Below are 27,340 nucleotides of genomic sequence, written 5' to 3'. Positions count from 1 at the left end.
TCTAAGCTGTTTCTCTTGGCTAGAAGGTGTCCTTGAACTATGACGATGCCTCTTGTTTTCTGCATGTGGAGACATGTATGGGTGTTAAAACTGCTGGCATTTGCATGTTTGGGATGCAGCCAACTGCATGCACCTGTTGCTCCAACCCCTTTTGCCTCTGGCCCTGCCCACCCCTGGGGCTTCCCCAAAATGCAAGGTGTTCCTCAAGCTGGAAAAGGCTCCCCATCCCTGGTATATGAGAAGCAGCTGTACAGGCAACAAAGCTGACTAACTGAAAAGTCTTCTTCCCTACCACACACACACACACACGCACACACACACACACACACACACACACACACATGCAAACAATGTTTAGACGCCTCTCCAAAACCTCAGTGTGAGAAATGATGCCTTACCATCCTATACTGAAAATGGATCTTGGACAACAAATGTGGAAGCCTGCCAGCTGAAGATAATCCAAATCTCACAAATGCAAAACAGTGAGTGAATGGTGATAAAAGTTTTGTCTTAGTTCTTAACCGCACTCGGCACTTCCTCAAAATAGGCTACAAGGACGAAGGCCTTGGAACAGGCAGGAAAAGGCCAGAAAAGTCAGCTGAAGTGTTTATAATGGGTTGAACTACTAGGAAAATGAGATACAAGGGTACATGTGGATGTACATGTATTATGGCGGGGTATGAATGCGTACACAAAATGAGTATTGCTTAAATACTGTGTGCTTAAACTGCCACTAGCATGGAGGTTCTCGGGTTCATGGGTAGCAGTCAGGAGCAATAGGCCTGGTGGCTATATTCGGTCATTTTTTTTAGAAAAAAGACTAAGGCAAAAGTGAAAAAGTACCAGTATGACCTTATCAGACCTATTGCTATCTTCATCATCCACACAGCTCTTACATATATGTTGATCCTACTTGCAGGTAGGAATGGCCAGATAAGGAGAAAAAAACCAACTGTGGATTCAAAGGAGGAAATGGCAATAGACAGGCTTGGAATTGTATTATCCTGAACATGCATTCGTACTATTCATCAAATTTGATAAGTCTCATTATGCAATATATTTTCCCTATCTAAATAACGTGTGTTGAAAAAAGCTATCCCAGAACAGAAGCAATATAGTGAAGAATCAAATGGTCAGGGTATGAGGGGAGAAGTGAAATTACGGTGCAAAAAGCAGAATTGTGTGAATCCTACCTTTCTAGCTCCAGGAGTTTTCTGGTGAAACGAATGACGGCGGGCCTGCCACTTACACAAGGGCTCCATTGTGGGAGTTTGTGCACAAAGGCACACAACTGTGCACAGTCAGGAACCCCTGCAAGGCTGAGGGGTGCTTATTGGGGTCAGGGAAGGTTGCGGGAAGGTCATGTTGAGACCTGTGACATTCCCAGATTCCAGTAATCAAAGCACGGGGCTTTAGGAAGGATGCACACAGGCTCTGGAACGCTGTCTGGAGCCCTCGTACTGCCTTCCCAAAGCCCAGTAAGTGAGGAAAAGCCACTGGGTGTGTGGGAAAATGAAATGAAATAAATGGAGAGTGGGCTTCTCTCACTCTGCATTCATTCATTTGTCCTCCCACCAACACCACCAGCATAAAGTTGTGATTGTGTTAAGTAAAGCAAGCACATGTTGTGGGTTTATCATATATAGATTTCAGCCTGCTGGTCTTTTGGTATGGATGCTCTATGATCTACAGTGGAAGTGTGACTCTGTTGGTTCTCCCAGTGTTTTTTGGTACCATCGACCATGGGCATCCTTCTGAGTGTATGTTAGGGGTTCAGTGCTGAAGTCGCATTGCTGGGAGACAGGCCCAAAGGAGTGGATCTGGTAGACTGTTGCTCTTCTCCTTGGCCAGTGGCTAATGGGGTTCTGCAAGGCTCTGTCTTGCTGGCACAACGCTGTTTAACCTCTAAATGAAGCTGCTGGGAGAGGGCAGCTAGGTATTTGAGATGCAGAGCCATCAGTATGCTGATGGCACCCAACTCTCTCTCTCTCTCATTGCAAAGTTGCTGCTCATTGGTAGCCATCAAAGACTGGATGGGGTGGAACAGGTTGAAGCATAATGCAGTCACAAAACAGAACTGCTGGCAGTCTGTGTACTGTCTAAAGCGGGTAGAGCATGTTCTGAGTGTGGTTACAGTCCACCAGAAAGATCAGGTTCGTAGCTTGGGTGTGCTCCTTCACCCAGTGCTGTTAAATGTGCCGGTGGCATCAGTTGCAAAAGGTTCCTTATTCCAGCTTCAACGGATTTGTCAACCAGTCCACCCTGACAAAGTCAGACATACCTCCAATGGCCTTCAGACGATGTGACCACTGTAACACGCTCTGTGTGGGGTTGCCACCGAAAAATGTTTGAAAATGGCTACCAAGCTTGAAACCAGGATGCCGACAAGTGCTAGCCATTTGATTCTACCATGCCAGTTTTCTAAGATTTGCATTGATTTGTCCAGTCGCAGGCGACTCTGGGGTTGCACGCTCATCTCGCTCTACAGGCCGAGGGAGCCGGCATTTGTCCGCAGACAGCTTGCGGGTCATGTGGCTAGCATGACTACCACTTTCTATCTGTGCTCAATTCAAGGAGCTGGTGTTAACATTTTAAGTACCAAAAGGCTTGGAACTAGAGTAACTTAAGGTCTGCCTTCTCCCATACATTCCTCCCTGCATGCTGTGATCATCGCCTAGAGTAGGGGTAGCCAACTCCTGAGGGACTGCAATCTACTTTCAGAATTAAAATCTGACAGTGATCTACCCCTGTTTTTAGGGGTTCAGGTAAAAGTTGTTGACCTTTTTTATGCCCATTTTGTTGGGGTTCTGTTGGGGGGGGCTTTTAAGGGGGAACAGGATTAGTCGCTCACTAAAACAGCGCTGTGAAACTCAGCCTTCAGCTACAGATATCAGGAGAAAATCCAGGCAGGAGAGAAGGGCCGGGACTGGGTGCTCTTAGGCAAAAGCAAAGAAAAATGAGCCCACGATCGACTGCAACCTCCCAGGGACATACCTGTTGGACATCCCTGGCCTAGAGCCTTTCTCTAGATCCCTTGATCCTGGTAAACAAAGCAGCAGTAAAGATTTCCCAGCTGTGGCCTTCCACCTGTGGAACGCCTTGCCAAGTGAGGTATGTCAGCCCCCATCACTGCATTGTTTTCAGGTGGCTGGGAAAAACTTGGCTCTTTCAAAAGCCCTTTGCGTGATTTTTCTGGCATAGTTTCAATGGCAATTATAAAGCATGGGGTAGCTTGGTTCTTATGTCCATCTTGGCTAAGAGTCCTGGAAGATCTTGTAAGTCCCCTGCCTTACAAGCCTTTCCCACCTGGAGTGGAAGGGCAGGGCCCTGACTGACTCCAGCTACAAAAACTGAGGCTACTGAACAGACTCTTGGGCTGGGCTATCGTTTCAGGATTTTTGTTGCAGGAGGGGGTGTTGCTGTTATTGCTAATTTTTTGCACTATTAATTTAGATCTCAGTAGGATTTATGTGGAAATTGTTCTGTTTGGTTGTGTGCTTTTTGATGTGTTTAATTGTTTAATTCTGTTTGGCTGTGTGCTTTTTGATGTGTTTGTGGATACTTTTTATGTGGTAAGCCGCCTTGAGAATGGTGTCAATTATAGAAATACAATTAAAACATACGCGTGGTATGTCAATATTTGTTATTTTAATTGGAATTGGAATGTATTTTACTATTGCTTTATGTTTTGGGTTGTAAGCCACCTTAAACGTTTCTTAGCAAATTAGGCAGGAATGATGATAATAACAACAACTTCCAGAGGTAAACATGTACATACTTGTGCAATGTTTGTGTAGTTCCTCTTTCCACAGCAGCCCCTCATGCCAGGCTGAAAAACACTCCAAAGATGTCCCTGACTTCCAGAGTAACTTTTCCAGAGGCCCACGGGACTGTTGTGGAAAGGGAAGAACTAACAGGCCCAAGCACATGTGTCCAATGCTACAGACCAGCTCTTTAGATCCCAAACCATTGTTTCTCTTATGCTGCTTTCTCATGCTGCCAGCCAATTTTTCAATGAAGCAGAGGACTTAATATAAATGGATTATTTGTGCACCATGCATACACACACACACACACACACACACACACACACACACACACACACACAGTGGGTTGGAAGATACTGGAGAGATTTCTTAGTATGGTGTTTAATAGCAAAAAAAGAAAAAGGAAAAGGAAAGAGAAAAGATAAATATTTCCCCTTGATGTCTCCAGCAAAATAAATGTCATGTTTTAATTATACGGTTTGCTAACGTTGGAGTCCAAGGCACCGAGGCCATGAGTTAAAACAACAAACGTACACCATGAAAGGTTAACTCTTCCAACTAAAGAAAACACTGTGAGCTGAGAGATACCAGGAAGCTCATCTATTCATTCGTACATATAATTAAATATGCATTCTTGTGGGGGTTAGCAATGAAACTAAAATGGAATCTCAATTTCTTAAGGGAGAGAGCTGCCGTCTAAATCAAGAGCAAGGCAGAATTGGGGGGGGGGGAGAGAAGGAAGTCGCCCTTGTAAAAATGCTGCCCCCCTTTAAGCAACTGCTCACTGCAGGATTCCTTCTGGGTAATGTTTGTTTCCACACATTTGGAATAAAGTCACAGTAGTCATTTTGGCTACACTGCAACGCTAGCAAAAGCAGGAATTAAAGCCCAAAACTGTGACCCAGTTCAGTTAATCTAAGAAGATTCCTGTCATTAAGAATGCCAGTTTGCTGCCATATTCAGATAGCGAATCTGCGAATCCTGTGCCCCTGCTTTTCAGACGCAGGCAATGTTTCTGAACTGGCATTTACTTAGGAACCCAGGACTTAAAACTGAGGTCTGTATTGTCTTCATTTCACAGCAACTCTTTTCAATACTCGTTTTCATTAAACAGCTTACACCAGACCACTAGTATATCATTCCAAAGCATACAGGAAATGGAGTTTCCCTTCTCTGAGGCTGAATTTGTGTTTTCTCCCTTAATTATCACTAGGGGGTGCACAAGAGCAATGCATGAGGTACCCTCCTCTCTCTCTTTCCCTTTTCAAGCATCCATACTACAGAAAGAGCCAAGTATTTGCAGTTTTATGCTGCTAGCTACATATTGGCACATAGCACCACAGCCTGTTAACGATAAATCACTCAAGGTGGCTAAATTTCCAGTGACAAATGCCCAACTCTAGTGGATTTCCACACAGTGGTTGGATGCTGCTATCTGCAGCGTGTTAAGGGTCACATAAAAATCATTACGGCGACAAAGTTACTTACTCTACATAGTAGACACCATATACAGGATCTTCAATCTTTTCCCAACCAGTAGGTAGTTCTGGAAACAAATGGATATTACTTATTTAAAGCATTTTACTTTCACTTGCAGATTTATCCTCCCCCGCTGCCCCCAACTACGTTTTCACATAACACTTGCTGCAATCCTAGATTATCCCAGAGCATGCAACTTTTAAGAATACGCTTTTTAAAACAATCTATTCACTCACTGGACAACACATTCATGGAAATGGCTTCTCGGGACACATTGTGCAGCTTAAAGGGTGAGGCACACACAGTCTCTTTTACCCAAAAAGGTAGTCTGTTGCAGTAAAATGAACCAAGATGCAAATATGTCGTTCCTTTAGTGCAAAGGACTCCCACCTGAGCAACAGAACTTCTTGTTTTCTTCTCCTGGTGATCCCTTTCCCCAAATGCACAGGAGGCATGTGGGCTGAATATGTCATTTTGTGCAAGTGGGGTGCCCTGCCACTAATAGGAATAACTTTGCTGGATGCAAGCCCAACAGTCCTAAGCTACAGCATCAGCTTTCACAGGTCAATCTCCTGGGAGCTTTCGTGCAGCACTTAGTTCAGTTTCAGAAGTTTTTGTTATGGCTGTCAAAATGCATTTGGATGGACATTTAATGGCAAAAAGGCTTACGGAGCCCAGAAGGTAACAGGGCCCTGAAACAAGGATCAAATGACAACAGGCTCATATTCATTAGCTACGTCTGCAGAGCGAGATTTTTGAAATTCTTTACAATAGAGAGTAACACAATTATATTGCAAAATAGGGGCAGCGCTCCCAGCAACGTCACACGATCTGGTGTCTTTCAACATGCCCAGCTGATGTCCATGTGAGCACCCCCCCAAAAAGGCAGCTCCTCCCGCAGCACCTAGCAAACTGCTAATGTGGCCCAACTTGCAGCAATTGTCTCTTAGCTCTATCTAAGCACTTCACATTTCTATCACAACTGAAAGGGATCAGAATCCCGGTGCTGACAGCATAAATCTCTGTGCACGTGCAGTCATTTTATCATGTTACAAAACCTGTCACAAAATCATTATCCCTTAATCGCACCTTAAAGTAATTTTCAGTTTTACAACTGCGGGGTGGGGGGTGGGGAATGCAGCAAAAGGAAGATTGCTCAGGAAAAGCTAAGAGCTCCACGCCTGCAGGCTTGCAAAGCTGGAGGCGTAAATACTTCTATAAGCATAATTAGTCAATGAAGAAAAACCATTTGAGCGTACATCGGAGTTTGCCTTTTTTAACTTGTCTGTTTTGTTTTCTCCTGCTCTCGATAAGAGAGAATGGCGCGTCAAAAGGGCCACAGGCACCAAAACATGAGATTTGCTCTGAAGAAGCTCTACTTATCAGAAGCAAATTGCTACCTTTTAAAAAAAAGAAGGGGGAAAAAAGCTTAACTTGGGTACAGTGCCTAATAGCTTTAAGGAGGATGGGATGTGCCATCTTTTCCGAAAGGCAGCCATGAACAACCTCAGAAGACATGAATCCATCATTTGTCCTCTGTGGACACAATACAGATGAGGGCAATTGTGTGGGCTGTGTAGTCTGAATGATAAGAGCAATTCTTCCAGCTCACAGGAAACCTTTACCAATGAATCACTTTTGCTTTCCCCAGTTTATGTGAACATCACAAGCCATAGCACACTCCAAATAGGGTTTTAACCATGGGCTCTTTCTAAACTGATAGGGTGAATTCAAAGAAAGAAAGAGAGAGTAAGGAGACACTCTATGCTCAGCATATCAGTGTCTTTTTCAGAATCAGACCGTTTCATTGAGCTTACCTATAATGGTAAAAAATAACCAGCATGAGAATTATTCTAAGACCACAGCAAGAAGCAATGTTTGTGAAACGAGCATTAGTTTTAACAGCACATCATATATGCATGTCTACTTAGAAGACTTGTTCCCGGGAAGCACATATAGGATTGCAGCCTTGAAAAGGAAAGAAAAAACACCCAAACCCTATTTGGTACCCTGTACAATCAAACAGTTGCGCAACATGAAATAGTTATCCAGTGTGCTATCGACAGGCTCCAGCTACAATGCCATAAGGACACAAACAGCTCCAGACTGAACAGCAATGAAACCCTTATAAACACACATGGGCTAATTACTCAAAATGTATGTTTGCAATGCGGAAACTGGCTGAAAATCAAGAGAAATTATTTAATGAGTTCTGCTCCACATGTTCCCTGTTTGCAAATAAAAAGCAGGTTTCCCTCCAACTTCCCCCACCCCCATTTTTTTTTTTTTAAATGCTATCCTTCTGAAGCACCTTTGGATTCCTTGAGATATAAAGAAAGGAAATGAAAGCCAGCGCTGACTGGGGGTAGAGGAGGAGTGGTTTGGAGGTGCATGTGCAAGAAAGGAAACACTTGGCAAGAATGATAAACTGGTCTTTTCTGCAGACCAGAAACAAGGGCTTTCTGGGTACAGCATTAGAAGGCAATAAAATTGCCTCTCAGAAGACCCAAATTTTGCTCTGTAATCCTTCACCAAAGAAAATCGAACAAAATATATTTCCCCCCCTTTTGTTAGAGTCACATGTGAGCTTAAAATATGGGCTTTAAAAGTGCTTCCAAAGATATTACTTCCAAAATGTGGAAGTTGAAGCTGGCTGGAATGTCACCAAAGAGAGAAATCAGCTCTGGGTCTCTGTGTTTAGTACCTGTGCCATTTTTTTTAAAAAATGTACCAAATAAAATGTTATTAAAATTCACCTTGGAGAGATTTGTCCCTGCCTTTTCTTTCCCTTTTTGATCTGAAGCATTTTGACAAACAAGTGCTAAGTTCCAAAAACAAACATCAATATTGAAATTGTAAGCGATGTTGTTGATAATCCACCACCGAGGTGAAAGGTTGCCACTTAAAACATTACCAAAAAAGAAGAAGCTTTTTTTTTGTTTCTTTTTTTGTTTTGTTTTCTTTCTGCCTTGAATGATTTGCATTTTAACAGGTGTGCACAGGTTTGCATGCTGCTTCTCTGGAAATTCGCACTTAGGGGGGGAAAAGACGCACACGCAACATTGGGGAAATTGCAAAGCCAATTGGAGAATAAATTTGTCATACGTCGACTGGAGTATTGTTTCAGGGGTTTTATTGGTGGGGTTGCTGCTGTTTCTTTTTTGTATCTTTATTTTGCATCTTATTATGATTTATGTGGAAATTGATCAATTTTGTTGTGTACTTTTTGATGTTTTGTTTACGACTACTTTTTTGTTTGTAGTTATGCAATTTTTGGATGTGGTACGCCGCCTTGAGCGTGTTTTTGGTTTTGGAAAGGTGGCATACAAACAAAACGATTCGTAGAATCACAGAAGCATAGTTGGAAGGGTCCCTGAGGATCATCAGGGCATCACCTCCTGGACTAGCTCAATCCTGCAACCTTGGCGTTATCAGCACCACATTCTAACCAACTGAGATTGACTGACTGATGTTACTTTACTTCTTTCTGCCAATGCGCAAACACACAGAAGGTAGTGACGTTGGCATTTTTGGTTGTCCTCACCCTGAAGAAACTTATGGCTAATTAGTAACATGTGTGACAAGCAGACTGGCCATGATTGTATCAGTGTTGTTGTTTTTTGCAGATGTAAACACTGCCATATTTTAAAAAAGATGGTCAAGCATGTGGGAAGGGGTGGGCTGAGCCTTGCTTTGTTCACCATGACTTCTAACCGTTAAGGCAGGGGTCAGCAACCTTTTTCAGCCGTGGGCCGGTCCACCGTCCCACAGACCATGTGTGGGGCCGGACTATATTTTTTTGGGAGGGGGGGGCAAATGAACAAATTCCTATGCCCCACAAATAACCCAGAGATGCATTTTAAACAAACGGACACATTCTACTCATGTAAAAACATGCTGATTCCTGGACTGTCTGCGGGCCGGATTTAGAAGGTGAATGGGTCGCATCCGGCTCCCCGGCCTCAGGTTGGTTTTAATACAGGGGTCAGCAAACTTTTTTAGCAGGCAGCCAGTTCACTGTCCCCCAGACCTTGTGGGGGGTTGGATTATTTTTTTGGGGGGGGGGATGAACAAATTCCTATGCCCCACGAATAAATAAACGGGCACATTCTACTCATGTAAAAACACACTGATTCCTGAACCATCTGTGGGCTGGCGATTGGGCCGGATCCGGCCCCCGGGCCTTAGTTTCCCTACCCATGTTTTAATATATATGCCGTGTTACAGTATTTACTGCTTGCTGCACAGCACCATGAGATCCCTTTGGGATGTATATTTAGAAATATAACAGATGAGTGAATGATAAAGTAGTACAAGCTCCAAATGGTCAGGGGCGCACAGCTGAGCTGCCAGAGAGCCACGGACCAGCTGCAGCTCTCCAACATTTGTCCTAGAGCATTTGGAAACGTGAACCGTCTCTTTCACCTTTCATAGAGTTTAGTGCTTCGGACACCAGGGCGCATGCTGCAAAGCAGGCCTGTTGCTCAGCGTATGGAAGAAGAATTGTTCATGAAGTAGAAGGCTCAATGAATATCAAAAGCAAACAGAACACCCACAAGTGGGAGATGAACAAGTCAAAAGGGCGGGGTGCGCCCGCCAAACCCTGTCAGCAGAAGATCTGCGCGAGGGTTTTTCCACTTGCGCAAGGGGGCTTTCCCTGCCTCTGCTCCCCCTGAAACTGGCTCAGGGTGGGTGGGGTGGGAGAACCCCTCAGAACATAAGGGGGATTGCTCCATCTGGCAAGCGGATATGCTTGATATGCAGATAGGTTTGTGCAGATGGAACATTTGTAAAAGCACAACGTTGCATTGTATCCCAAATCTCTAAAACATGTTCGGTGGAAATCAACTTCTGTTTTACTCTGAGTACATCTGTTTATTGAGTATACATGTTTATTGATTTGAATGCTTCTACTCTGAGCGAAAAAAAAAGAAGTTTGTTGAATACCATCCCATAACCCTAAGTGCCAGAGGCAGCTCCTCCTTTCGGGTTAAGTACTTAATTCCTTCCGGAGGTCCATTCTTAACCTGAAACTGTTCTTAACCTGAAGCACCACTTTAGCTAATGGGGCCTCCTGCTGCCGCCGTGCTGCCGGAGCATGATTTCTCTTCTCATCCTGAAGCAAAGTTCTTAACCTGAAGCACTATTTCTGGGTTAGCGGAGTCTATAACCTGAAGCGTATGTAACCTGAGGTACCACTGTATTTATATTTGCCTTGTTAACATTTTGTTAGAGTAAGCTACCAATGCTGTCAGTCTTAAGGGATCAGCTTCCACCTCGGATTCTGAAAATGTTCATTCTCTAAGTGGGACTGGATGCATTTTATCCTTAGTAAACACACACACACATACAAATGCATGTGTCTGAATACTAAGGCACTGCACAGTGCACGGCCTGCCATTTCATACACTGCAGCTGCTGAGCTACATTTTGAAAGGGTGATAACATGTTGTAGGACAACCATGTTTCCTAATAGGCTTTAAGGAAAGGCTACACTCGTGGCTGCTGTATCAGTGAAGGACTAACTGTTGTGCAGTAAACGGATGCAGCGTACAACCAAGAGACTTCCGGGAGAGCTGTTTGGACAAACCGCTGGCCAGCTCCATAGTTAGGCAAATCAAGTCTGTGGAGGAGGTGTGTGATGCTGCACTCAGCTCTCTGCTCCTCCCTTCCTTGAGTCGGGAAGCAAACCACACGCCATCTCGACAAGCTGCAAGCACTGGTTCAGCTGCAGGAGCTACTCAGCCACACCATGGTTTGTTTTCCCCACTCAGAGAACAAAGCGGAGCCTGCTTGGGAAGCGAACACAAGCACACAATTCATTCACAAACAAACCTCCCTAACTATGGTTTGTAGCCATCATTACATCCAAACGCAATCAAGTGTCTAATAGTGGATGGGGGACGAAGCAATAAGATATAATTGCCTGATGGTTTCAGAGATACGATGATGGTATCATAACCATGCCAGCTGCAGATCTAGTCTAGCTCGTCAGGGTTAGAAAGGGCTATACTCTGGAAATAGAACCAGGCTTGTAATCCAGATTCTGCCTAATTTCTGGAATCGGTTCTGGATTCTTAATCCCCAATGCTAAGAGCAAGCTTGATGAAATATACAGAGTTCTGGCAGTTTCAGGTGCGGTTTAGGCCGTGTGGAACCACAGATACCCCCCCCCCAAAAAAAAAGTGGGTGCAAGAGAGGGCATGGTGCAAAGTTGAGTCATGGCAGAAAGCAATCTGTATGCAAGCACTGGACCCTACACTATTATGGCGGCATTCCAGACTACTGTTAGATTCACAAATCAAGTACCCAACTTCAAATGCGAACTGAATATAAAAGCAACAGTGGTTAGCATTAATGAGAAGCATATACACATGTCCTGTAGCACAGAAACACTTTCAAACAGTGAGTTGTTTCCAACCAAGTCATTAAGTGAGTGGAATGACTCCCGTTTCTGCACTGGTGCTTCCATCTCCTTGTACATACACAACCCCAACTGCTCCAGGGTTTTCCCCAACAATACAGAGCAGATTTGGGGCAGAGCGAGGGGGCTTGCAGAAACAGAAGAGGGCAGAGAAGTTTACATTATGTGAGCTGAAGTCATTCTGCTTGTCCAATGACTTAGCCGGATTTGACCCAGAGTCATGTAGGGAAAAAAGGGTTGACGGCTCCACAAATCTACTGGACAGCAACAACCCTGCTTGAAAATGACATGCTTAAGCAAAAACAAGCAAACAAACAAAGAAAAGAAAACACCTTTGGTTACGACTATGTTAGATCTTGCTTGAAATTAAAAGAAGAAAAAAGTGATACAAAGAAAAGGATGTTAAAGCAGTTAACGGTGCAGTCCAACCAACGGTGCAAAAATGAGAGATGGATGATTTACCTAGTTCACTGTCCAGTTCCTCCGTGTGTACCCCTTCTTCTCCAAAGGAAGAGCAGTAAGTGAGATAGAAAAAAATTAAAAGAAGAATTCAGACACCAGCACCAAGCAAGAAATTCCTTCCAGTATACAGCAGAACCAACACCAGGTTTTGTACCAACCTAGCCCAAACCCATACGCCACGACACCTTAGTCAGGAGGGACACTGTGGCCACTGACAATAATACTGAAAATCTTTTTATTTTATTTTTTGCATTCCAAAAGGCTAACAACATGGATCTGCTCTCCTCCCACCCCCGCCCCCTGGCTCAATGGGGGCTGCCTGGTCTTGTCAGTTTAATTTGCCAAATCTAGAACTTGGGCTTCCCATTCATTTTGTGAATGGTGGAAAGTCTAAGATGACTCTGCCTGCATATCCCATTTGGAAAGTCCTTGTGACTAGGCAGAGCTCCAGTGCTTAACTCAGAGCCCTTGCACATGCAAGGAATTGGAGCCTCAAAAGGAAAGCTGGTGTACCTTCAACTATTACATTATCTAAATTAAACGACCACTTCATTTGTCCCCAAATAATTAACAACTAAACCCCAGTCCAGTTCAGCTTGTTCTTAAAGAAGAGCAGAACCTCATTAGAATGAATGGAGACTGCTCAGGGCCCAATAATTGGATAATATTAAGCTGGTTATTCAGGTGTGCTTCGAGAGTTCGATATACGTGTTGATTGCTGCATATTGGACTTTGGTCCTACTCTAGAAACTACATGCCTCAAGTATAAAGTCCTACTTTATACTTTATGGTTGCATTAAGGGACAACCACTTGCAGAGAGCTTCTATTAAATAAAGCGTAATTTAATCATCCATTTACTTATTGCATACCATTTCCATCTGCTAACAATGTTATGAATGACTGGGGATGTCATTTTGTCAAGAAACAAAATTGCAGCCAGCAAATGAAAGATGATAAAACTTGCAAGCAAATGATTGATAAAAGAATAATGGATTCGGTTTAGCACAAGTCAGCCAGAGAATCTCAGAATTTCTCCAAACATGAGATACATCAACGTAAAAAGATTTGTATTTTGTGGTTAGATTAATTCAAAACTGGTAATAGATAGCTGCCATATGGCAGACAGTAAATGCATCCAAAAATTATGTCCAGTTATATATTTTTCTAATGGTTATACCTGTAAAAATGACCTGCATGATTTTTAAACACTTGCCCAAGTTGGAGGGCCCAAATAACATACTTTTTCATGTGTAACAACCCAGAGCAAATTCCTGGCATATCTAGCTCAAAGATCTCAAAGAGTATCACTAGGAAACACCAGTGAGAACCAGGGTCAGTCAGAGCAGACCACAGTGGACTAGCTGAACTACTGCAGGATTCACCAACCTGTTGCTCCGCAGATGTTTTGGACTACAATTCTGATCAGCCCCAGTCAGCACAGGTTGCAGTCCAAGACATCAGCACGGCACCAGATTTGCAAAGGCTGACCTACTGGGCCTGATTCAATATAAAGCATAATCACACCTTTATATACTCATATGCGTAAACCATGCAAAGTTACCAGTGTTATTTCACTGAGGTCACATTCCCATACTCAAAGTTGGAAATAATAATAATTTTAAAAAGGATTTCCCTTCATTTGCTCCACAGGACATCCTTCACAATTTAAAAAGAAGAAAATCACGGTGCACATCAAAATAAAGTAATGTTAAGTATTTTGACATTTATACCCCCTGCCGATGAATGTATTCGTTAGCTACCCCACTGGCTGCAGAAAGTAAATTTGCTGAATAAAGGAGTTGCTGTACAATCACACGTCTACTCATTAAAAATGATAATACAGTGGTACCTCGCAAGACGAATGCCTTGCAAGACGAAAAACTCGATAGACGAAAGGGTTTTTTGTTTTTTGAGCTGCTTCGCAAGATGATTTTCCCTATGGCCTTGCTTCGCAAGACGGAAACGTCTTGCAAGTTTGTTTCCTTTTTCTTAACACCGTTAATACAGTTGCGACTTGACTTCGAGGAGCAACTCATAGCCTTTTTTGAGGTTTTTAAAGACTTTGGTGATTTTTGAAGCTTTTCCAAAACTTTCCCGACACCGTGCTTCGCAAGACGAAAAAAATCGCAAGACGACAAAACTCGCGGAACAAATTAATTTCGTCTTGCGAGGCACCACTGTACTGGGATATATTAATTGTGCCTATTTGCTGGAGTTCACCACCTATTTGTTACCCTAGTTTTGAAATGGGAATGGCCAATTTGTGCAAGAGGAGGGGAGACGTTGATGCAGAGGTAAGCCCAACTGAATTCAGCAGGACTTGCTCCGAGGGAAGGGAGCACAGGGCTGCAGCCTTGAGGCTTCTCATAAAAATGTGGTCTGGAGGCTGGGGTTAAAGAAACTACCATATTTTTCACTCTATAAGACGCACCAGACCACAAGACACACCTAGTTTTTGGAGGAGGAAAACAAGAAATAAAATATTCTGAATCTCAGAAGCCAGAACAGCAAGAGGGATCGCTACGCAGTGAAAGCAGCAATCCCTCTTGCTGTTCTGGCTTCTGGGATAGCTGCGCAGCCTGCATTCGCTCCATAAGACACACACACATTTCCCCTTACTTTTTAGGAGGGAAAAAGTGAGTCTTATAGAGCAAAAAATACAGTACTTAGCGTAGGGCAATGTGGGGAGTGCATTATTTGGAGGGTTACCTCCCACACACAGGCTGGTGTAATACAAATTTCAATATAACGGAAATGCTTCTTAAAAAGCCATTTTGGAAACAAATTCAAAAAAATTGCGATTGCTAGTTTCTGAAGAACAACTGTTAATGCATCGATCAGCTAAGGGCCAGGCTAGATGTGAGAGTAGCAGTATCATTTCTGTTTGTTCAGAAGCCTGCTGGAGTTATGTATAAATAGGGCTGAGAGCAGGGCCAGCCCACCCATGAGGCAAGTTGAGGCGACTGCGGTCAGGTGGCGGTCAATGTTGATCTTTTTCCCTACCTTCCACTTGTTCCTCATGTGGATCTTCCCTGATATCTTCTTCCCTGGGGACACCATTTTGGGGTCCACCTCAGGTATCAAAATGTCTTAGGCCAGCCCTGGCTGTAAGCGTCTAATTCTAAGCTCCAATGGGACATGCAGTTGGGCCTTCCTCACCTTACCTCTCCCAGATCACTTTTGCCCCAGCGCTGCCTTAATACCCGATTCATATGTGGATGGGGAAGTGTATGAATAACTGTGCCTGCCACCATCACCTCTAGTTTGGTCCTGACACATAGCAATTTGACCTACAAGTTTTGTTTCATTTTGTTTTAAAATGAACTTAAGAATCAGGCATGTGTTGCTGCCCCTTTCATTTTCTCTCCTCTCAACTTTCTACCTGTTGTTGTTTTTAAAATTGCTGTTACATGCCCCATTTTCTTCTCCGAAGTTAAATTAAAGTAGCCGGGTTTCTTGAGTTGGAAACTGGCTGGCATACTGAAGGTCTCAAGGGGTGCAAATATCAAATCTGATTTATGATTTCAATAACTGCTGGGAAATAACGCTGCAAAATTGGAGTAACGTATATATACACACACCTTTTATTTTCACTAAGATAAGCAATAATGACCATTGGATCAAAATGAAGTGATGAAGCTGCAATATCCCATACACTGTATTATATAGTGTCTTAAGACTAATTGTAGGATTCTATAAGGATGGCATTAAATTGTCTTTTCCTTTTTTTCTTCTTTTTCAGTGGCTTCACCAAGGAGTAATTTTCAAAGCAGGATAATTGTAGCTATGGTTTTAGCTGCTGCTGCTTCTTTTAAAAAAGTAATAATAACCGGCTCAGAAAAGCTGCAAGGTGATTATAGTGGAAAAATCATAGAATCATAGAAGGGACTCAAGGGTCATCTAGCCAGCCCCCTGCAATGCAGGAATCTCTGCTAAATCACCCATGACAGATGGCCATCCAACCTCTGCTTAAAAACCTTCAAGGAAAAACAGCAAGCTGAGCTCGCTGAATTGGACAATTGCTGAGGATGCTGAGAATGCCATTGTAGCTAAGTCTGCCTTCAGAGTCTCTATAGAGGCCAGAATTCTATAGCTGAGGGGACATACAAAAATTATGCCACCTAGAACTTAGGAAGATTCTGTCCTGTATGTTGCCATTTAAAAAATGCTTCTGGTACACATAGCACATACCCAGCAAGGGAAATCTGTACCAAGGACATAGTTTAGCACCCCCACCTGCATTATGATACAAATCTGGGCCCCACTGAACCAGCTGTGATTTTGAGAGGAGAATCCGGTTCCACTCATTCCTTTGCAACCTTAAGTTAGGTAAAATGTTTCCCAGATTTCATTTCAGCGCTTACTCCCTTACCGTCATCTTCACATTCTTCTAGAGGCTTTTGCTGTTTGTTCAGGCACCGTGGGTCTAGCCAAGACGTCGTTTTAGTGTTATGGCTGCAAACCGAAAAGAAAAGGGAAAAAGAAAAAGAGACCTTTGTTAAAAAAATAAAGTATCAGTGACAGAAAAATAGCCTGTGGCCACCACTTTGACTTATCTGAGCGAAATCCATTTTCATTTAGAACAGAGCATAAAAATTAAACTTTCTAAGACATGGCTTCCAGTCTAGTCTCTGAAAATACAGGGAGAAAAAGGAAACAATGATATTTGAAGATGCAATGGTGGTGGGCCCATTTGGATGGACCTACCCACATAGACTGTGTTCCTGAATGATCTGGGGCAAATCTTTCCTCTTACAGACCACTTGAAAATTGTTGAGGGATGAGTTAGAATTGTAGAGTTGGAAGGGACCAGTTCAACCCGCCCCGCCTGCAATGCAGGGATCTTTTGCCCAATGTGGGGCTTGAACCCACAGCCCTGAGATTAAGAGTCTCATGATCTATCCGAGCTCTAAGATGCAGGTCAGATTAAAGAAATGCCTTTTACACTGATCAGGCAGTATTGAAAAGTGCCAGGTCCAGAGCTAGCAATGTGCACATGGCACTCCTCTGAGCTGGATGGCACTGCATGATAGGCCAGATGTGAACACAGCCCTTCAATGATCCTGCTCCCCCTACCCCAGCGGCATAGCTAGCTGCTCGGGGCCCCGATTCAGTGCACACGTCCTGCAGCTGGGGGGGCGGGGTGAACCAAGGCAGGGCATGTTGCGTGGAGCCTCTCCACAGCCTTCCCCTCAGCTGTAGGGCGGCGGAAGCAGTGGGCAGACGCATGCCCCACACTGCTTGAAAAATTCCTCCCACCGCCTCCCCCTCAGGAAAGACGCGTGGCTCAGGCATCCTGCAGGCCCCACCGTGTGGCACCCAGTGCCCCTCATCTCACCTAGCTACCAGTGGTGTAGGAAGGGGGGTGCGGTGAGTGAAGGAATTATTTTCTCTCAAAAAAAAAAGTGTCATGAGCTTATTTTTTAACACCCCCACACACATATATTTGCCATTTGTCACCCCCCTCAGTGATAACACTCGGGGCAGCCCGCACCCCCCTTCCTACGCCACTGGCCTACCCCCACCAATCCGCCTGGTCGCCTTTCTGACACATCTAAAGGCGTGGCATTCTAATTCTTGCAGCGAATACATCATTCACCTCCTTTCCTTTCAGTAACCTCGATGGCTCAAACACGGCCCCCGCTGACAAACAGGGAACTACATAGCATTCCGGTTCCAGTATCACTTTAAATAGCATGGCACAGTTCCTTCCGCAAGTCTCAAAGGGGGTTTGCAACACAACCTAACCCTCCTCTGAAATTATGTGGGGGCATGTACCTTTGAAGACTTCACTACTAAACAGCAGACCCGTTCTCAAAGGATGGGCTTCACAATCCCTGCCATAGATTATTGGCGATATGAAAGCTGGAGTGGAAGGTCGCTGTTTCACACACTACTTTACCCACCCTCGCAATACAGAAGGCAAAAACCGTTTTAATTCTTTTGTGCACTCCAGGGCAATTAATCTCTAACTGGTAAACCAGGGCATAGAAGTCCAGCAAGCAAGTCAAATTAACAATAATGGAGTAAAAGGGGTCTGCCAAGGTACAAAACATTTTATGTCCCAAGGGGATAAAGGGATTTTTATACAGTATTTGGATAGCCTTCAGAAGTGAGAAAACAAGATGCTTCTAAGACAAACGGTGGCAGAACTTCACAAGGTTCTGGGCCTTGCGGTGAATGAGAAGCCAACTTTTTAGCTTGCCACACTATGATTTGTCTGCTATTGAGGGAAATGATGACTAACTTTTGAGAAGTGCAATGCATTACCCTCTACCGCCAAACTGTTGATGCTTTGACCTGCCAGAGAATTTAACAGGGGCTCACTTAGCTTCTGGTTTGTTTGGCAAAACAGTTTGATTACTGCAGACAATAGTGTTTCCTAAATAAATTCCTCAACAATTATGCTTTTGTTTTCAGAATAAGCGCGAATGAATTACGGTTAAACTGCATTTCAATGTGTGGGGGTTAGTAGAATGGCATTCAGTGCAATGCCCTTCTAAGTCGCAAGTGAGGGAAACCTGCAGGCCCCAGGAGAAAGGCAGCCCTTAGCCATCCATTGCCTAACTCCTTGCCACTTCCAGCACCACCACCAACCAGTAGAAGAAAGCCCCAAAGGCTGCCCACGCTGTGGCTAGTTTGGCCTCAAAAATGGTGCAAAGGTTCAACCCCTCTCTTGTTTATCTGCAAGTACAAAGAACACACAAGAAAATGATCTCTTTACTCTATAAAGTAGACTTCTCCATTTTCTGTATAGGCCATCTCCCAGTTTTCAGGCAGAGGACCCAAGTTTTCCTCTGCACAAGGAGGTAGGTATTGAGGGAGCTTCTGAGAAGGTTCCGTGGTGGGAACAGTGGTGATACTGCTATTATTCACAGATGGGGGAGCCGAATCTCTTGTGCTGTGTGTATTGTGCTCGTCTTGTTCACCAGAGTCTGCTGCAGAAGGACACACACACACACAGAGAGAGAGAATTAGACATAGTGATTATTAGTCAGTGGTACATTACTATTTTCACCCTGCTTGCTTCTTTAATTGTTTGAGACACTTCGTAAAAAAAAACATGCAAGCTGGATCCACCAAGCTGGGGCTGTTTCTTAAGTAACCAGTGAGTAACAAAGACTATTAGATCATTCAGAAATGGAGGCATATACCACATATACTCGAGTATAAGCCAACTCGAGTATAAGCCAAGGCACCTAATTTTGCCACAAAAAACTGGGAAAACTTATTGACTCGAGTATAAGCCGGTTCACCACACCAAAAACCTGGTGGTGGGGGCAGCGGCGGAGGAAGAACAAGCAGCCCAAAAGGGCTGCTTTCAGGCTGCTGGTTCCTTCGCCACCGCCACCAGTGGCAAAGGTGGAGGAGGAGGAAGGAGCAGCCCGAAAGGACCCTCACTCGAGTATAAGCCAAGGGGGGCCTTTTCAGCATAAAAAATGTGCTGAAAAAGTCGGCTTATACTCGAGTATATATGGTAATTACTGTATAGTTTGTAACTATATGCCTGTCTTGTCCTGTTGTTTTCACCCTTGTCTGTTTTATTTATTTTAATCCATATTTCTTACTGGGTTGTTACAAACCATACAGGAATTTTGCAAGGGGGGGGGGGTTAGAAATGGAAGCATGTCACATTGGAAAGATCAGGTTTTAATACCACGTAGCCCGTCTGACTGACTAACACACAGGGCTACTTGACCAACCCACAGATGAGATACACATTTAATTGTTCTACAGCATGGGTAGGCAAACTAAGGCCCAGGGGCCGGATCCAGCCCAATTGCCTTCTAAATCTGGCCCACAGACCGTCCGGGAATCATTCTACATGAGTAGAATGTGTGCTTTTATTTAAAATGTGTCTCTGGGTTATTTGTGGGTCATAGGAATTCGTTCATTTTATTCCCCAAAATACAGTCTGGCCCCCCACAAGGTCTTAGGGACAGTGGACTGGCCCCCTGCTGAAAAAGTTTGCTGACCCCTGTGCTACAGGAAAGATCAACAGATCAAAAGATCAACACATCAACAGAGGAAGGAACTAGGCTCATTATCATAATGCTAAACAGTGGTTTACTATTACATCCAGATGCAGCCTATGGCAAAGTTGCTTCTTGCAAACAAGCAAAGGTGCAAGTTCCCAAAATGAAGATCGGGGCCACTGCACTCCTCTTCCAGTCTTGCTGCTACTGCACTAGAATAATAGAATCACGGGACTGTAGTGCTGGGACCCTGAGGGTCATCTAGTCCAACCCCCTGAAATGCAGGAATCTCAACTAAAACATACACGACAGACAGCCCCCCAACTTCTGCTTAAAACTCTTCAAGGAAGGAGAGTCCACCACCTCCATAAGTGTCGAACAGCTCTTACATGATTGCAGCCACATAAAATGCCCAATGAAAATTCAAGTCCTATTTAATGTGACCTCAATCAATTAAACATACATTCTGGTCCAAACCATGTTCACTCAGAAATCCCACTGCTTTCTGCAGTACTTGTTTCCAAAGATGTGTGCTTAGGATCATAAGACCCTGCAGATCTCCTAAATATTTTGCCCTTCATTTAATCAATGGCAGGATATTTTTAATATCTAACTCTCAAAGTAAGGGATCTGAAGTCAGCTGATTCTTGCAACAGGTTTCTCAGCTGATAAAGGAATTATACTAGCCGGGATAAGAAAAACACAGTCGTTTCAGCTAGGTGCCAACTTCCAATTGTTATTTTTAGCCTATCTGATAGCCGAAAAGTCAAGAGATCGCACAGGCAGCTACCTGAAGTTCTTTTCACATGCTCTGCCAAAAGCTGTGGTTCTAAGCCTTAACTGTCAAGTCAAAGAAATGGGTTCTGCTAAGATCACACTCATTCATATTGTTAACACGGGAAAATTCCCAACAGTAATAACTACAGACTTTTGTTGAGGGGAAGGGGGAAAGTAGCAAATGGTGAGCTGTGCATCCCTCAGATGCTAAAGATTTTGTGAATATGTATGCACAGGAATTTTCTTGAGAAGAACCACCAATTTGCACATCCCAATTCCTTCCCCCACCCCCACCCCCGCCCACTGGCCACCTCCTTCTTATACAAAGGCAAGCAAATAAGTTACCTGTAAAGCTACTGTTCATTTCAGGGACATCATCTTCCTCTTCATTCTCCGTATGCACTATGCCAGCATTTTGCATATCATTGTAAGACTTGGTTCGCTTGGGGGTCGACTGCTTGGAGCCGGACTGGAGGTTTTGCAAAGCATCAGTATTATTCACTTTCCCACTGAGGGGTTGGCTGGGAGGCTTGGGTGTTCCATAGTAGTTACCTAGGCAACAGAAAGACATTTGCGTGTTTGTTTGCTTTTGCAGATTTCGTGTCATTAAATATTTCTTCTCTCTTTTCTCTCCCACCACCACCACTCCCCTCCTCAGCTCCACCCGCCATAATCAAAGCCATTTCTCCTTCTTAGTTAACAGGAACAAATATTGTTCCCCACCCCCACCCCTTCCTGCCCACCAACTGAAAGAAAAAGCATTCAAAAGATGTCGGCTGTTTTGCCTTCATGAAACTTATTCATGTTTGAATTTTAAAACCAAAGAACCAAAGCCTGCCTTTTTGAGGTGCGCCAGGCGTACAAGGATTAAAACAAAAGAAGACTGTGGTGAATTGGGGGCGGCGGGAGGGGGGGAGGCCTTCATCTCATTACATTTGAATTTCAATTAGTAGCTTTGAAACACACACACACATACACACACACACACACAGAGAGAGAGAGAGAGATGGAAGCACCCACATAATACTGTGCCAGATTGAGAGTGAGCCCTGCATGAAATAAATAAAAAAACCCTCAGTTCTTAACATCACCCAGAAAAGCGATGGAAGACTAGCATGACCTGCTTTAATAGGCATCCTCAATGGGTAGCAGTTAAACATTTTTTTTATTTTTTTAAATAAAGTGCTGTCCAAAAAAAGGGGGAAACTTTGCCAAAAGGAAAGGGGAATGGCAACACGTGGCCTCTGCTTTGCCAAGGCAGGCTTTTGGCTTGTCTAGGTCAGGGAGAATAGGGACAAAAGGCATCCGATGCACACATTTTTGGAGGCACACCCACCGGACATGCGTGCTCTACACACACACAATTACTTGGACACTGCAAACAAAACCTACATCAGAGCAGGTTTACAGGGGAGTCAAGCATACGAGGTGCCAATCCTTAAACTTAGACCACCATTGGACCTACAATTTCCACGGGTCCCTGGGAATAGGGACTGAACCACTCTGGGAACTGTAACTCTGTGAGGGTGGGGGGTAGGGGGCCTTAACAAACAACAGGATTATTTGGGGGAAGCCATGACTATTAAAGTGAAGTAAGAATGTTTTCACTGCAGGGTGTGGATGTGGCCTTAGTTCAGGCATCCCCAACCTCCGGCCCTCCAGATGTTTTGGACTACAATTCCCACCATCCCTGACCACTGGTTCTGTTAGCTAGGGATCATGGGAGTTGTAGGCCAAAACATCTGAAGGGCTACAGGTTGGGGGTGCCTGCCTTAGATCCTTCAGGGAACAGGGATGGGCAGAGAGACAAGGCTTTGCAGCCTCCTCCAGAGACATGCCATGTAACACGTGTGTGTCACACGTGTGACGTCATGTACGCACAATGAGGTAGGTGTGTGTCGTCCCCCCCAATGTTGGGTGGAACTCTGCGCATATCCATATGTAAAATCCCAGTTCCATATTGTTTTACTTTCTGACCCTTGTCACAGTCCCCTCCCCCCCCAACTGCAAAGAATCCTGGGAAATGTAGTTTAACCCTCACAGAGCTATAACTCTCAGCACCTTTAACAAACTGCAGTTCCCAGGATTCTTTGGTGGAGAGGAAGAGAGGTGTGGTTTATATATACAGCATGTATGCAAACCAGAGTTTGCTCACACACTTTGGCCACACCCTCTCTTGTTTAAAGCTAACAAGTGTTAACATTGGTGAAGATGTGATACTGTGCCGCAGTTTCCCCCCAAAAGGAAAGGAATGAAACTCATGTGAGGCAACATGAGGTCAGAGGTGGAGTGGGGGTTCAATCTTTTGCAGGATTCCTATCCACCTACGTACAAAATTCAAGTCCAGTTGAAGATGTGAGGGGAAAGGGTACAAGCCTGATTTCCCTGTACATACCTTCACTGAATCCTGGACCAAACAGCACAGAGGAGTTAAAGAGTCAGGTTTAAAATTTATTAGAAATATCTACGGTACAAACAGAGGTTCGTTGTTTGGAAGAACTACAGTTGTCTCAATAAAACCCTTTAGCAGATCCAAGACGTTGAGAATATCACAGAGTAAGGGAATCTTACTCTGAGTAAGGATTTGTAATATTGCCTGATTTTACTGCTGCCAGCGTTTTAGGTGAACAAGATCTACTGCACAATGTTGCATGGTGTTGCTGTGCTTCAGCTCTGAATTAACCTCTTAGTTGCGTAACTAAGTCAAAATCAAGCTATCAGCTCCGAATTATTTTCATATATAAAAGGAGTCCAGTTTGGGATAGAATGCTTCATTTTGCCACATATGTTGAAAAAGCAGCAGCACAAAGATGGATTGTATCTGGTGCATTCTTTCCTCTTCTTTTCCCATTCCTTTTTCCTTGTGTGTCGTGTCCACTAGTTTGTGAGCCTGCAAACAGGGACTGTCTTATGCTTTAATATATTCACAGTGTTCTGAAAATGTTAGGGAGTATTAATAAGGTGTGTGTTTTTAACAACAGCAAACGCATTGTTCTTATTACATTTTTCTTCTTTCCTTTCTATAATGAGCTTAGGAGGACATAAAGGACTCCCCCTGTTTACTCTCACAACCACCATGTGAGCTTGGCCAGGCTAAGTAAGATATAGTGTTTGAGAGTTATGGCCTAGCAGACATTTGAAGCCAGGTCCCCGGCCAACACTCTCCTCAGTTCCACACCACATTGGCTTTAACATCTTAGAGAAATTCAGAATTCCAGGTTCAGGCCATGGGAGGAAGTTTATTTCCAAGTTTCCGTGGGGTGGAGGTGGTTGTGGGGCAACGGCCCCAATCTGCTTTTAAAGGACGGCTCCAAATCTCAATCCACCCTGTTCAAATCTCTGTAATGAAGCATAAAGTTTTCATCTCCACAGGAGGAGCAGCACCTTTAACTCATCCTTCATTTTGAATCTTGAATGCACATACATGCATTATTGATACAAAGGAAACAACTTATTCTACTAAAAGCCTTAATGGGAATAAGGAAGGTACGGCAGACCCACTTTTTATTAAGAGAAGGTATTTCTGTGCTCTATATAAAGCCAGAAAAAGCAGGGGGTGGGGAGAGGGAAGGAAGGAAGGAAGGAAGGAAGGAAGGAAGGAAGGAAGGAAGGAAGGAAGGACCAACACTTCATTGATCTTTTCTTTGCTCTGTTTTATAGAGGAGACTGAGGCTGACAAGCCTGTTCGGAAAAAAATCTCCAGGCAGGCTTCTCCTAAAATGGCATAATCCCTCTAGTGCTGCTCTCGTTCAGCTCCCATATGTTTCAACAGGACTCTGAAGCTGTAGTTAACAAACGGGTTGGTATCCAAAGCAGTGAGTTTTCCACAGTAGATTTCCTCTCCACTGTGCCCTCCACTGCACTCATTGTTCAAATTTCAAAACAAGTTTTCAAAATGGTATGATGCAATGGTAACAAGAGGTTGGGAAGTCTACATCCCGATTCCCATTTCTGGGCTGGGTTGAACAAATGAAATTTAGAATACTCCCAACACAAGATTCCTAGCTTACTCCACAAATTCCTACTGCTAGATTTGCAGTCAAACATGTTGTTGTTGTTGCTGCTGCTGCTGCTGCTGCTGCTGTTCAGTTCTGGGTTCCATTTTCGTCACCACTGAAGTTCTGCAACCTGTAACCCCACAGACTTTTTAGGAATGTCAGAATCACCTTTTGCATCATAATTCAACATCACGGAAAAATAGACGAGGATCCAACCAGAGCGTAAGAGCATAAGCGATATGCTTCCCTTTCAAAAGAGGGAACGAAGTTAACCTGGCTTCAGTCAGCAGCAGTAATTAAAGGTTAAGTTTGGCTTTCTAACAAGGTGGAGACACAAATGTCAAAACAGATGCCAAATGTTTCACTGCTGTGTGTATATGTCACCGACTGCAAGAAGAAATACACAGCAAAGCCTTGATAACCTTCTCGGAGGCAGTCTATTCTGCTTCTTTTTTTCGATAATCATCTAACTGGTGGAATAGTTATCGTGCTTCATCCTCTGTTAAAGGCTATCTCCTTTTCAGGTATTCATCCCTTTTCAGGTATTCATTTTTATAGGAGAGTGGTGGGGAAATAAAATGGAAGCTTATGGGGCGGGGGGGGGAGCAATAAATACGTAAAATTAAAATGGCATGGAAATGTAAAAAGGTAAAGGTAAATGGCCCCTGGATGCAAGGACAGGTTAAAACTGGATAGGGGGCAATTCTATCACTCATAAATGAAACATTCCTATTTTGCTAACTTTGACTATCCGGCAGCTAAAATGCTGAGCTGATCCAGAGGCCTGTTGTATGCGATGAATGTTGATGGGAATGCTATCCTGATTCCAAAGCCTCCTCCATTGTATCCCATTTGCTCTTTTCACCTCCTAATAATGTAAATTGCCTCAGTCAACCACTTAAGAAGCACAAGCACCACCCTATGATTTAGCACAACACACCCACTGCAAATAAGGAGAACAGTCAAAGCAAAGCGCATGTAGAATGCAGTGAATGAATGCATGTAGAACAAATCAACCTGCCGTCTGGAGACCTAACTCATTCAAAGCTAAGAAAAGATCAAGGGGAAGGAAGGGGGGGGGAGGAAAAGGCATTCAAGGAAACACAGCACTACAGTGGTACCTCGGGTTACAAACACTTCAGGTTAAATACTCCGCTAACCCAGAAGTAGTACCTCGGGTTAAGAACTTTACCTCAGGATGAGAACAGAAATCGTGCTCCGGCGGTGTGGCAACAGCAGGAGGCCCCATTAGCTAAAGTGGTGCCTCAGGTTAAGAACAGTTTCAGGTTAAGAACGTACCTACGGAACGAATTAAGTTCTTAACCCGAGGTACCACTGTACTTGGAGGAGAGAACCTAATAAAAATGCCCAATCAATACCTAATCATTCTCTTGGTTTGCACATGTATTTGCATTTCGCTGTGTATGCAAAAGTGATTTTATTTATTTCAACAAATTTATTAAAATCGTTTGGACGCCACCTTTTATTTCACAGAAATACTAAAGCAGTTTACAGAAATAATACAACAGGCAGCATATAAGAAAACATAACACAAAAACCATATTAATTAAGCAGAAATATTATTATTGTCATTTATAAGAATAATAAATTACATGTATGGACTGCTGCCCTTCATCTGTAGCTCTCAGAGCAATTCGCAACGTGAAAATACAATATAGAAATAAAACAGTATGACTTGTAGTAGCCAGAAATGCTAAGAACTGATATGGTCAGAAAAAGCTCAGGTAACAACATAAGTTTTTAATTGTTGGCAGAAGCACCTAACAGTTGGAGCCCATTCCGCATCTATCGGATATTAATCTGCCACAGTTAGAATGCCTTTGATACTATTTTTTATTTTATTTTATTTTATTTTATGTACCCACAACATCTTACATCTGACCATTTGCACAGCAGTTTCTAGCCATATACATCCAGCCAAAGTTCAACTAGATTCAAGCGACAACAGAGGAGATCATAGCATACGACACACATTGGGGGGGGGGGGAGTCTCACACGTAACACTAGACCAGATTTTTAATACTGTGTCCAGGATCAGGAATCTGTGAGCTTCCAGGCGTTGCTGAGACTCGCAAGTTCCCTCCAGCCCCAACCAATATAACCCAATGGGCAAGAATGATGGAAGCTGGAGTCAGGAAACTTCTGGAAGCTGACAGATTCCCCTGTGCTACACTGGACTAAATGGACACCGGACATGTGGCCCCCCCCTTCTTCAATGCCTGGATAGCAATTCAGTAACATTTGATGAGCAGGTGTGTAGAACCATTAATACAGATATCATAGGAGGGACCAGAAAATAATGTTATTATTTGTAACCTGCCCATCTAACTGGGTGGCCCCAGGCACTCTGGGTCCAACGTATATAAAAACATAGTAAGTGATGTGGCATCATCATATCAACATTTTCTCTACACTGCAAAGGACAATCAGTTAAC

The 27,340-nt window shown here is 43.7% G+C and overlaps 1 protein-coding gene across 50 annotated transcripts in view; it reads right to left on the bottom strand.

The window, feature by feature from the left end:
* The window catches only part of MAGI1 (membrane associated guanylate kinase, WW and PDZ domain containing 1), a 480,329-nt gene that overhangs the window by 87,449 nt on the left and 365,540 nt on the right, over positions 1-27,340 (bottom strand). For 35 of the 50 annotated variants that reach the window (XM_083491069.1, XM_083491085.1, XM_083491061.1 and 32 more), the window contains 5 exons: positions 21,232-21,438; positions 18,858-19,071; positions 16,506-16,588; positions 12,133-12,168; positions 5,256-5,313 (listed from right to left, as the gene is read on the bottom strand). In XM_083491069.1, coding sequence (XP_083347195.1) covers positions 5,256-5,313; positions 12,133-12,168; positions 16,506-16,588; positions 18,858-19,071; positions 21,232-21,438 — 598 coding nt within the window. The remainder of the gene's footprint in view (positions 1-5,255; positions 5,314-12,132; positions 12,169-16,505; positions 16,589-18,857; positions 19,072-21,231; positions 21,439-27,340) is intronic. The other 15 variants (XM_083491094.1, XM_083491080.1, XM_083491062.1 and 12 more) reach the window with 3 other exon arrangements.

Source organism: Podarcis liolepis (assembly GCF_965112155.1).
Source record: "Podarcis liolepis genome assembly, chromosome: 2".
NCBI classification, from domain to species: Eukaryota; Metazoa; Chordata; class Lepidosauria; order Squamata; family Lacertidae; genus Podarcis; species Podarcis liolepis.
Note: the sequence above shows the minus strand (reverse complement) of the source record. Positions and strands in the feature narration are given on the sequence as shown.